Source organism: Nicotiana sylvestris, chromosome 5 (genome assembly GCF_000393655.2).
Source record: "Nicotiana sylvestris chromosome 5, ASM39365v2, whole genome shotgun sequence".
NCBI classification, from domain to species: Eukaryota; Viridiplantae; Streptophyta; class Magnoliopsida; order Solanales; family Solanaceae; genus Nicotiana; species Nicotiana sylvestris.
This window is the reverse complement of record NC_091061.1, coordinates 175,221,208-175,233,556: the sequence shown is the minus strand read 5'-3', so window position 1 is coordinate 175,233,556 and position 12,349 is coordinate 175,221,208. Positions and strand designations below refer to the sequence as shown.

At 35.1% G+C, this 12,349-nt stretch overlaps 1 protein-coding gene across 1 annotated transcript; it reads left to right on the top strand.

Annotated features, from left to right (window-relative positions):
* The first annotated feature begins 8,603 nt into the window (after window positions 1-8,603).
* On the top strand, window positions 8,604-12,017 carry LOC104248695 (UDP-glycosyltransferase 91A1-like). Its single transcript, XM_009804996.2, has 2 exons — window positions 8,604-9,411; window positions 11,119-12,017. The coding sequence occupies exons 1-2, from the start codon at window positions 8,616-8,618 to the stop codon at window positions 11,772-11,774; spliced, it is 1,452 nt and encodes a 483-aa protein (XP_009803298.1). The 5' UTR covers window positions 8,604-8,615; the 3' UTR covers window positions 11,775-12,017.
* Window positions 12,018-12,349: the final 332 nt, after the last annotated feature.

Below are 12,349 nucleotides of genomic sequence, written 5' to 3'. Positions count from 1 at the left end.
TTCACGCATAGGAGACGCACTTCCTAAGTTAAGATTTCATTAATAGGAGACGCACTTCCTAGTTTAAAATCATTAAAGTTTTACCCATAGGAGACGCACTTCCTAAGTTTAGTTTTACCCCTAGGAGACGCACTTCCTAAGTTTAGTTTTACCAATAGGAGACACACTTCCTAAGTTTAGTTTTACCAATAGGAGACGCACTTCCTAAGTTATTTTGCCCATAGGAGATGCATTTCCTCCTAAGTTTAGTTTTACCAATAGGAGACGCACTTCCTAAGTTTAGTTTTACCAATAGGAGACGCACTTCCTAAGTTTAGTTTTACCAATAGGAGACGCACTTCCTAAGTTATTTTGCCCATAGGAGATGCATTTCCTCCTAAGTTTGTTTTACCCATAGGAGAGACATTTCCTCCTAAGTTAGTTTTACCCATAGGAGAGACATTTCCTCCTAAGTTATTTTACTCATAGGAGATGCATTTCCTCCTAAGTTAGTTTTACCCATAGGAGAGGCATTTCCTCCTAAGTTAGTTTTACCCATAGGAGATGCATTTCCTCATAAGTTATTTTACCCATAAGAGATGCATTTCCTTCTAAGTTTGTTTTTACCCATAGGAGATGCATTTCCTCCTAAGTTTATTTTCACCCATAGGAGATGCATTTCCTCCTAAAAGTTTATTTTCACCCATAGGAGAGGCATTTTCTCCTAAGTTTAGTTTTACCCATAGGAAAGACATTTCCTCCTAAGTTTATTTTACCCATAGGAATGACATCTTTTAAAGTTGTTGTTGAAGTCAGGAACCCGCATGAAGAGAGGAATGACGTTTTTATTTTCAAAGTTGTTTGTTGAAGTCAGGAGCCCGCCTGAAGAGAGGAAAGACGTTTTATTTTTCAAAGTTGTTGTTAAAGTCAGGAGCCCGCCTGAAGAGAGGAATGAAGTTTTATTTTAAAGTTGTTTAAACCTCGCCAACCTAAAGAAAGGAATGACATTTTATTTTCAAAGTTGTTGAAATTTCGCCAGCCTAAAGAAAGGAATGACATTTTTATTTTAAAGTTGTTATTGAAGTTAGGAGCCCGGCTGAAGAGAGGAATGACGTTTTATTTTTAAAAGTTGTTGAAATTTCGCCAGCCTAAAGAAAGGAATGACATTTTTATTTTAAAGTTGTTATTGAAATCAGGAGCTTGCCTGAAGAGAGGAATGACGTTTTATTTTTAAAAGTTGTTGAAATCTCGCCAACCTAAAGAAAGGAATGACATTTTATTTTTAAAGTTTTTGTTAAAGTCAGGAGCCCGCCTGAAGAGAGGAATAACGTTTTTATTTTCAAGGTTGTTGTTGAAATCAAGAGCCCGCCTGTAGAACGGAGGTTGTTAAATTTTAAGTTGAAGAAGTCAGGAGCCCGCCTGAAGAAAGGAAAGACGTTTTATTTTTAAAAGTTGTTTGTTGAAGTCAAGAGCCCGCCTGAAGAGAGGAAAGGCGTTTTATTTTTCAAAAGTTGTTGAAATCTGGAGCTCGCCTGAAGAGAGGAATGACGTTTTATTTTTAAAAGTTGTTGAAATCTCGCCAACCTAAAGAAATGAATGGCATTTTATTTTTAAAGTTGTTGTTGAAGTCAGGAGCCCGCCTGAAGAGAGGAATGACATTTTTATTTTCAAAGTTGTTTGTTGAAGTCAGGAGCCCGCCTGAAGAGAGGAAAGGCATTTTATTTTTCAAGGTTGTTGTTGAAATCAGGAGCCTGCCTGTAGAACGGAGGTTGTTAAATTGTAATTTGAAGAAGTCAGGAGCCCGCCTGAAGAGAGGAAAGACATTTTATTTTTAAAAGTTGTTTGTTGAAGTTAGGAGCCCGCCTGAAGAGAGGAAAGGCGTTTTATTTTTCAAAAGTTGTTGAAATCAGGAGCCCGCCTGAAGAGAGGAATGGCGTTTTATTTTTAAAAGTTGTTGAAATCTCGTCAACCTAAATAAAGGAATGACATTTTATTTTTAAAGTTGTTGTTGAAGTCAGGAGTCCGCCTGAAGAGAGGAATGACGTTTTTATTTTGAAAGTTGTTTGTTGAAGTCAGGAGCCCGCCTGAAGAGAGCAAAGACGTTTTATTTTTCAAGGTTGTTGTTGAAATCAGGAGCCCGCCTGTAGAACGGAGGTTGTTAAATTGTAAGTTGAAGAAGTCAAGAGCCCGCCTGAAGAGAGGAAAGACATTTTATTTTTTTTTAAAAAAAGTTGTTGAAATCTCGCCGGCCTAAAGAAAGGAATGACATTTTATTTTCAAAGTTGTTGAAGTCAGGAGCTAGCCTAAAGAAAGGAATGACATTTTATTTTCAGAGTTGTTTGTTAAAGTCAGGAGCCCGCCTGAAGAGAGGAATGGCGATTTATTTTTCAAAAAAAAATGTTGTCGAGGTCAGGAGCCCCCCCTGAAGAACAGAATGTCGTGTTATTTTTATTTTTTTTTGAAATCTCGCCAGCCTAAAGAAAGGAATGGTATTTTATTTTCAAAGTTGTTGTTGAGGTCAGAAGCCCGCCTGAAGAGAGGAATGACGAATTTATTTTCAAAGTTGTTGTTTGAAGTTGGGAGCCCACCCATATAATAGAGGAATACATTGCAAGTCAGTAAAGCAGAAGAATCCAATAGGAATCCCCAACGGGAAACAATAAAAATCCCCAGCACCGGAAAGCGGAAGGTTGCAACAAGGGATCCCAGCGCAAAATCAAGTGCACGAGTCAAAATGGACTTGAAAGAAGCAGCCTGTGAATATTGAATTATGCCTAGCATAACAAAGCCTAAATGAAGAAAGCCATATCTCCAGCGGACCGAACCAGACAGTGAGAATTGGTATTCAGAGTAGCAAAAGGTCGGTGTCACCCCCGTCAGTTCTCGGAAGAAAGAAGCACCGGAATCGACGCAAGCCGACAAGAAAGCAAGGCATCAAGAACAAATGGAAGATAGATGGGATCTTGTAATCCGTAGTCTAGCCTAACTTCTTGATTTTTCTTTTAAGCATGGTGTAATAAGGAGGTCAGCAAACAAGTAAAAGTAGCATACAACAGCAGTAACATTGCAGTCCCATGGTAGTCCCAGCTACCAAAACTTCCCGAACTACATTGACCTGATTCCTGTTTAGCCCAGGATATGTAGGAAACCTCTGAAGCAAAGGTTCGGTCAAATCTTTTTCAAAAAATGCTTCATACGGAGTACTCGGATGGGCAAAATCGCTCACTTTATCTTTGCACGAAAATCCTTCGTGTCTTCGGGCAAAGAGGGGTAGCTGTAAGCACGTGATTTTTGCCTTATGAAAGAATTACTCCCAAAAAATTCAAAATAAAACGATTTTTCCTTGATGTGCAATTTTTGAATTTTTGTGGTATTTTTGTATAATTATTTGTATTTTTGTCTGTGCATGTTTATTTGTTTAAATTAATAAAAATATAAAATATGTCGCATTTTCATTTAGTATTTATTTAAGTTTGTTTTACAAAAATGAGAAAATCATAAAAAAATAATGTACGTTGCATTTTAGCATTTAACGTCTAAATTGTGCGATTTTATCGTTAATTGCTATTTAAATATGCGATAATAGTTATTTGGAATTAATTAGTATTTTTGATAAGTTAATTTAGTTTATAACTTAATTTAGAATTTTAGTTTTATTAATTAGAAAGTAGAAGAAAATAGAGCAAAAATATAAAACCGGAATTGGGCCTCTTCTCCAAATTTCAAACCACAGGCCCAAAAAATACCCAATCTTCCCCATGACCCGGTCTATTTTAACCCGGGTCGACCCGGTCTGCCCCATAGCCCAACGACCCCACTCCTATCTTCCCATTTTTTTCATTTTTCCACTCCAAAAACCCTAACACCTAAAGCTACCCGCCGCCCCTCTCTCTTCCTCTCCATTTTCTCCAAACTCATCCATGGCTGCCCCTCAAACGTCCATGGCTGCTTCCTCACAGCTTCTTCATCTTCTTTCTTCAATAAAAAACGCAGCCAACCCTCCGTCGAACCCCACTCCAGGAACCAGTTTGAAAACAAAACAATAACAGACCCTCACGTTGAACAAGACCATCTGCTTCTTCACCCCCTTGTTCCAAACCATCAGCAGCTCGACGACCTCACTTCCAAACGACCCCTCCTCCGTGGTCCACCATTGACGCACCCAGCAGAGCTGCTCGTCACCCCTTTTGCTGCTCCTTCTTCTTCGTCCAACAGCTTCCTCTCCTATCCGCCATTGACGAGCTTGTCGAGCTCCCATGGCTGCCTCGTCTTCATCTTCTTCTTCCTCACCTTCACGTCCAAATCGTTGCTTCTTCTAGCTCAAAACCTTCATCCATGGCAGCCCTCCGTCGATGCTGCTGTTGCTGCTGCTTCTTCTTCATCGCGGCCAAACGACCCTCGACGAGCTTCTGCTTCAGTCAAGCTCCATGTTCAGCAGTAGCAGCTGCTACTGCTTTACTGCTGCGTGACTGCGTCTACTGCTTCACCGCCTCTTCGCCTTCTGCTTCATTTTTCAAACGACACCAAACTACCATCTTCTTCGATGGTCCGTTCGTGGTCGTCTTCGGCGTCGAGTTATTTAGGTGCGATATTTGTTTCCGGGCAGATTTGTTTTCGTTCAAGTTCATCATCGTTCCGATCCGGTTAGTTTGGTTTAAGTTTCGTTCCCGTCCGTAATTTGTTTGATATTTTCATATCTGAAATCATTACATGTTTGACTCTTGTTCTTTATTTTTATTCAGTTTGTTTCATTTTTCTTATTTATTTTTAGGTAGAAATTGATTAGATTAATTATAATGTTGCTAGATTTAAGTTGAAGATTCAATTAATTATTTTTCAGTTTGTTTTATTAATTTAAAAGGATTTAATTTTAATATAGAAGAGTGTTAGTTTAAATCGCTTGAATCCGTTGTTTGTTGTTTAACATAGATTTAATTCGTTTCATTTTGTTTGAAATTCGTTTTTAATTCAGTGATTTAATGTGAGTTTATGTTTTGATTTTTAATTTTTTGATTTAGTTTGAATCATGTATCTTTGTTGTATTTTGTTGGATTTAATTTGAAGATCAATTGATTATTTGAGTTTAGTGATTTGAATCTGTTTATTTATTTTTGTTTAAGTTTGATTTGAATTTGAGCTCATGCTTTGAATATATTTGTTTGTTATTATTGTTGAATCTGAAAATAGATTTGTTGTTTAAAAAGATTGTTCAATCAAAATAATTCCAGTTGTTTCTTGTTGTTCATCATATAGTTTGAGTTTGTTCATAAAATCTGATTAGGAATTGGTTATAGCTGCTATATTTTGGTTAGAATTGATTAGTTGAACTTGTTATAGCTGACGGGGTAGATTGATAAATTACAATGTTTTCAGGGTCAAAATGATAATTTCAGTAAGGTCAGAGGGGTATTTTTGGAATTAAAATTCTGAATAAATATTTATTTTGAGTGTTCTGTCCATTAAGATTAAGATAATATTAAAATAATCAATAATGGGGGAACAAGATATAATGGTGGGGGATAATGCAATTGTTTAATATAAGCATGGAGGACAAGATATAATGGGGTATTTGTTTAATGTAGTGGAGGACAAAACATTAGGTAGTGGGATTAAAAGAGGGTGAGTGGGAAGATAGTGGGTTTTATGTTTAAAAAATGCTGAAAGATTGGGATAAATAGGGGGACTTGATCAGATTTTAAAGGGAGAATAGAATAAAAAGGAGATAAAAAAAAAAGAAGAGGAAGAGAGGGAGAGAGAAAAAAAAGGGAGCTGAATTTTAAGAGAGAGAAAAATACCGAAAATACTAAGACTCCAAAAAATAAAAAGAAAAACATTCTGGAAATTCAAGAGAAGAATAATATACACGTGATATACAATTTAAATATTCTGATATACGGATTCAGAAATTAAGGGTTGAACATTAATTAGTCTTTCAAATCTGAAAAGATTCCCTTGGCTTCTGTCTGTTGATTGTTGTTGGTGTTTCTGGATTTTTATCTTGAGTTTTAAAATCCTTCACTGGTTTCTCATTGCTGGTTGCTGGGGTTGCTGTTGTTGTATGCTACTGAATTTCTGCTGATCTCCCTTTTTCTTTTGCTTCCAATATCAGGTACACAACTGACACGTTGGTTACTGTAAACTGAAATATGAAGCATGAATACGAAAATGAAGAGTTGAAGTTCTAAATTTATTTTAATTATATTCTGAATTTTATTTGTATATATAAATTATTTAGTTTACAAAAATCAGAATCATGTAGCTGTTTAATATATATAGTTGAACATCTGACGATAGCTTAATGGATGAACTATCTATATATTGCCTAAAAATAAATAAATAGTGTAGTAACTCCGTTTAGTTAAAAATCAAACAAATAGACCATTTCGGAACTTGGTAGGAATATTGTTTAGTTAAAAAATATTGGTTAATTTCAGCATGTAAATGGTCTAGGATTAAAATTAGATTGCTAAGTTTTTTTAATTTGACAAACTGAGAACATGCCTAGTATAATGTAACTAGGTAGTAACATGTGAATAAGACGGCCCAGGTCTAGTTTTATGTCATACACGTTGGGCCTGCGCCCGCATTGGCAACAGACTGTCCTGTTTGCATCATTTTCAGATTTTATGAATCATATTCGAAACCCATCTATAACAACTCAAGCATGTAAATAAATTAGGATATTTTCTCTTTTATTTTGTAGAGACAAATTTAATAGAGAAAAATGTAGGCATTTTAGGACTGTCCTTTAAAAATAAAATGAGATGAGCCTCGCCCAATAAAACGCACCAACTGCGGGGCCCTCAATAAACGTTTAATTAAATATTTAGAATTCGGGATGGACTGTTTAGTGAATTTCACTACCTTCCCCAAAGATAATAACGCGTTAGACTCTTTAGGCATATTTTAATAATCTTACCTTCTTAAACTCGGGTGTGCATTTCATGCAACCCAAATCCAAATCCCAAAACATTGAATAAAATATGTTTCGGATTGCGGATGCATTTCATGTGACGCAATCCAAAGACATATTCTTTAAACGATGTTCACATTCCTTTAAAAATATAATAAAAGCGGTAAAGAGTTAAAATTTGCACATGAGCTCATAATTGTATAAAATCAGATAAACAAGCCTAATATGACAGTTGAGCGACCGTGCTAGAACCACGGAACTCGGGAATGCCTAACACCTTCTCCCGGGTTAACAGAATTCCTTATCCAGATTTCTGGTTTGCAGACTGTAATATGGAGTCATTCTTTTCCTCGATTCGGGATTAAATTGGTGACTTGGGACACCCTAAATCTCTCAAGTGGCGACTCTGAAATAAATAAACAAATCCCGTTTCGATTGTCCTTTAATTGGAAAAAACTCCTTCACCCCTCGCGGGGGCGGAAAAAGGAGGTGCGACACACGTGACACTGCTTGGGCCTACGTGCATCCGCCCCTGGTACTGAATATGACAGTTTTGTCTTTATACATGCTTATCCATGTACTAAAAATTATAGTATTGCTAATGCCATAGTTTGCTAAGTATATGAATAGTACTGAATAAAATGTATAACTAATACAGGTATTACTTATACGTAGGTTGAAAAATACTACTCCCTCCATTTTAATTTATGTGAACTCATTTGACTAGGCACGGAGTTTAACAAAAGAGAGATGACTTTTGAATTGGTGGTGTAAAATGAGGCACATATATCTTGTGTGGCTATAAATCATTGCATAAATGTAAATTATTTCCAAATAAGGAAAGTGGTCATTCTTTTTGGCACAGACTAAAAAGAAAATAGGTTCACATAAATTGAAACGGACGGAGTATTAAACAAGGGATAAATCTAAAGCTAATACGTGCAGAGGCGGACCTAGAATTTGAGCAAGACAGGGTCACACTACTGTATGCTAATCACCAGTGATAAAAATAACAATATATATATATATATATATATATATATATATATATATATATATGAGAGAGAGAGAGAGAGAGAGAGAGAAAGAGAGATTTCTTCGCAAAATGGGTACTATGGGAAGAGAAGGAATAAAATTAATTAAGTTGACTATTATGTATTAGTACTAAACTATAAATGAAATAAAAAAGAAGAAGATAAAAGTAAAAAAAAATATTGTATTCAAAGAACTAAAATATTAATAAAGTTGACTATTATATATTAGTACTAAATTATAATTGAATTTTAAAAAGAAGAAGATAAAAGTAAAAGATAAAGCAATTTGCTATTAAATATAAATTATATATGGGGGGGGGGGGTGTTTCAAACCAGCGTCCTCATCATAGTTGGGAATTAAAGGGGCCAAAGTAACCACTTTTCCCATCCACCTCTTTGTTTTAGGGGCACACTTAAAATATTTAAGAGGTCCCATATATATGTACAAATATATATAATATGTATATACAGGATTTATGCCGAGGCTAACGGGGTCATGTGACCTCTCAAGCCACCATGTAGGTCCGCCTTTGAATACATATATTATTTTCCTTAATACATTCTACCAAACGACCCCTTAAAATAATAAGAATTAAATCTTCACTTTGGTGGTGTACAAACTCTCTCTCTTCACCATATAAATGAAGGTGAATGATCAAACTCAAATATCACACGTAAAAATAATTCCCATGGCTACTGAAAACAGAAAGCTCCACATAGCTATGCTTCCATGGCTAGCCTTTGGTCACATCCTTCCATATTTAGAACTAGCTAAGCATATAGCTCTTAAAGGTCACAAAATTTCCTTCATTTCCACTCCACGAAACATCGATCGCCTTCCAAAATTACCGTCACATATATCACCTTTTATACGTTTCGTGAAAATCCCACTTCAACCAGTAGAAAATCTACCAAAAGACGCCGAAGCTACCACTGACTTACCATATGATAAAGTCCAGTATCTAAAAATAGCTTATGACGCCATGCGCGATTCTATTCATCATTTTCTTCAAACTAATAAACCGGATTGGATTTTCTTCGATTTCGCAGCTTATTGGGCCGGTCCAATTGCTACTGAACTTAATATTTCAAGTGCATTTTTCTCTATTATGATCGCCGCCGTGTTGGGTTTTCTTGGACCGGCGCCGGTTTTAATTTCCGGCTATGGTACCTTAGATGAACCCGAAGTTCTTACAGCTTCACCAAAATGGGTGAATTTTCCTACGACTGTGGCTTTTCGATTGTACGAGGTTTTAAGGATGAAAGATAGTTTTACCGGTAATATGTCTGAAGCATCTGATATTTACCGGTTTGGTGCTGGTATAAAGAGTTGTGATGTTTTGCTCATTAGAAGCTGCTCGGAATTTGAACCGGAATGGTTGCATTTGGTCGAAGAGATTCACCAGAAACTGGTTTTTCCGGTAGGTCAACTTTCGCCGTTGACCATTGACAATTGTGACGATGAAAGCAATGGTGCATGGACAGGTACACATTTTTAGAACTTTAACCTTTTTATTTTATCTTTAAAATATATATCTTTTTAAAAAACAATATTTTCCTCTGAAATATGTTTTCTAATACTTGATTGTGAGTGAAAATATTTTCCGAACATAATGTAGATTAAAGATTAGCAAATCGGAAAGTATTTTGAAGAAATATTTTAGCACTAAAATTGATACTAGTGTCTAATTAATGATTAGTTAGAGCATTTATATAAAATTAAGAGTTGATATTATGGTGCATGTGAAGACAAACGACTTCTATAAAGTCATTTTCCCTCGTTTGTAACTTTCCTAGAAATTATTTTTTGCCAACCAAATACTAAAAAGTTGACTTTGTCATATGAACATCACTTTCCTTGCTTAAAAGACTTGCGAATACTAAACGCAACCTAAGGATATTCTCTCGTACCTATAAAAATATCAAGTTATATTTAACGCGGATCTAAGATTTTTATAATATAGGTGTACCACTAAAAAAGTAGAAAAAAAAAACTATTAAGTGAGATTTGATCCCAAATCCTCTAGGTAAATAACTTAACATTTAACCAAGTGTACCATTTAGCCTCTTTGAAGTATGTGTGTCAGCTAGGGGTGTACAAAGGAAACCGACAAACTATACCAACTCGATAATCCTAGTCAAACCGAGAAAAAAAAACCTGACTATGGTTTGGTGTTGGAAAAAAATTCGACCATAGTTGATTTGGTTTGGTTTTAACTAAAGAAAGTCAAACCGAAACCAAACCAACCCGACATTATATATATAGAAATTTTAGATATATTTTAATATATAAATATACTTATTGTGATGTCATTAATAAATATTTCATAAAAAATTTCATAATTTTATCTTTTAAGGTATTATTTCAAGGTTGGACTTAGAACTTTTGAATGATCCAATAAATTTTATAGCCATTAATATTAGTAAATTAAATAATGCTAACAAAATCCCAAACCAAAATCAAATCAATACTAATGCTAACAAAAGACATTCAATTCAATACTACGAAAGGGAATGTATTGAGTATCTATTTTTTGTTTTGCAATAATTTTGATAAAAATGCATTTTTATTTTTATTTTTTCTTTAGCGTTTAGTCATGTAATTAATATTCCCTTATTAGTCTACTTATTTTAGCATGACTTAGTACTTTTAGATTATGTTTATTTTTATTATGGCTTTTTAATTAGCAATATTTATATTACATAATTTTATTGTCTTTATTGTTGAATATTTTAGGATAATGCCATGACATATCTCATATTTTGTATTATTTTCTTGAAAAATACTTTATATAGTTGTATTTTACTAGGATTGAAGAAATATTTTGAGCACAATTTATATGTTTTGCTCTACGAAGATTTTTTACCGGAAAAAAATCCGAGAAAACCCGAGAGTGAAAAATCCGATTTTATTGGTTTGGTTTGGTCTTTAGATTTAATAACCCGACACAATTGGTTTGGTTTGATAATTATAAAATCCGAACCAACCCGATCTATGTATACCCCTAGTGCTAGCAAATAATACTAGACGAATTCTAAAAAATATATACATAAAATACCTAGTTTAACGGAAAGATCACGTGCTCCATGTATTTGCCCCTGTATTCTACACGTACATGCTTTTGTTATGTGCCATTATGTTTTTACTTAAACCATATGCTCATTCAAATATCGTTATATAAAATAAATCAGGAGGGAGTATAAAACAATGGCTTGACTCACAAGAAAAAGGATCAGTGATTTACGTTGCATTCGGAAGTGAGGCAAAACCGAGTCAAGAAGAACTCACCGAGATAGCTCACGGGTTAGAACTTTCAGGATTGCCATTCTTTTGGGTTCTAAGAAAGCAACGCGGTGAATTTGACACTGACTTAAACGAGTTACCAAAAGGGTTTGAACAGCGGACCAAAGACCGTGGAGTGGTGTGCATGGGCTGGGCCCCACAGTTGAAGATACTGAGTCATGACTCGGTCGGTGGATTCTTGACTCATTCTGGTTGGAGTTCAGTAGTCGAAGCTATATCTTATGAAAAGGCTCTTATTTTGTTGCCATTTTTAGCTGATCAAGGTTTAAATGCTCGGTTATTAGAGGAGAAAAAGATGGCGTATTCGATACCGAGAGATGAAAGAGAAGGGACGTTTACGAGGGACTCGGTGGCTAACTCACTGAGTTTGGTGATGTTAGAGGAAGGAGGAAAAGTGTATAGGGAAAATGCTAAAAATATGAGAGAATTGTTTGCTGATAAGAGAAAACAAGAAAAATATGTTGAAAATTTGATGAAATATTTGCAAAAGCATAGAGAAATCCAGAAAGAAAATGGGGATACAACACACAGCAAAGAGAGCTAGCTTAATGCTTTTAGTAAATTGCTTACTATTTTTATCCAATTTATTGTCATGATGTTCTTCTCTTCCCATAGCTTTTTATTTTATTTTTATAATGTTGTGATTATATTTTTTTTAGCCGATGATCTATATCGAAAATAGTCTCTTCATGTCTTTACAAGGTAGGGACAAGGTTTGGATACACACTATCCTCCACAGACTCCATTTATAAAATTACACTGCGTACGTTACTGTTGTGGATTGTCATGATTATGTCCATATCTCAATGTCTTTGTGATGTTTAGATCTCTCTGTTTCAGTGCTGCAATGGATGGTATTTTTATTTTATTTCTTGTATACACATCAATAGGTTATGTTGGGGAAAATCATACGGTCGAAATTAGATTGTATTACATAATGCACTACTAAAAAACATCAGTTTACCGACGCAACAGCACCGACGAACTTTTTTCTGTCGGTATTCCGAAGGACTTTCTGACGGAGTCTTTCGGTACTTTTGAACTTCTTAATTTCTAATTTTTTTAAAAAAGAACCGACGGACTTCCATCGGTAAATAATGATATTTTGACCGGTCAAGA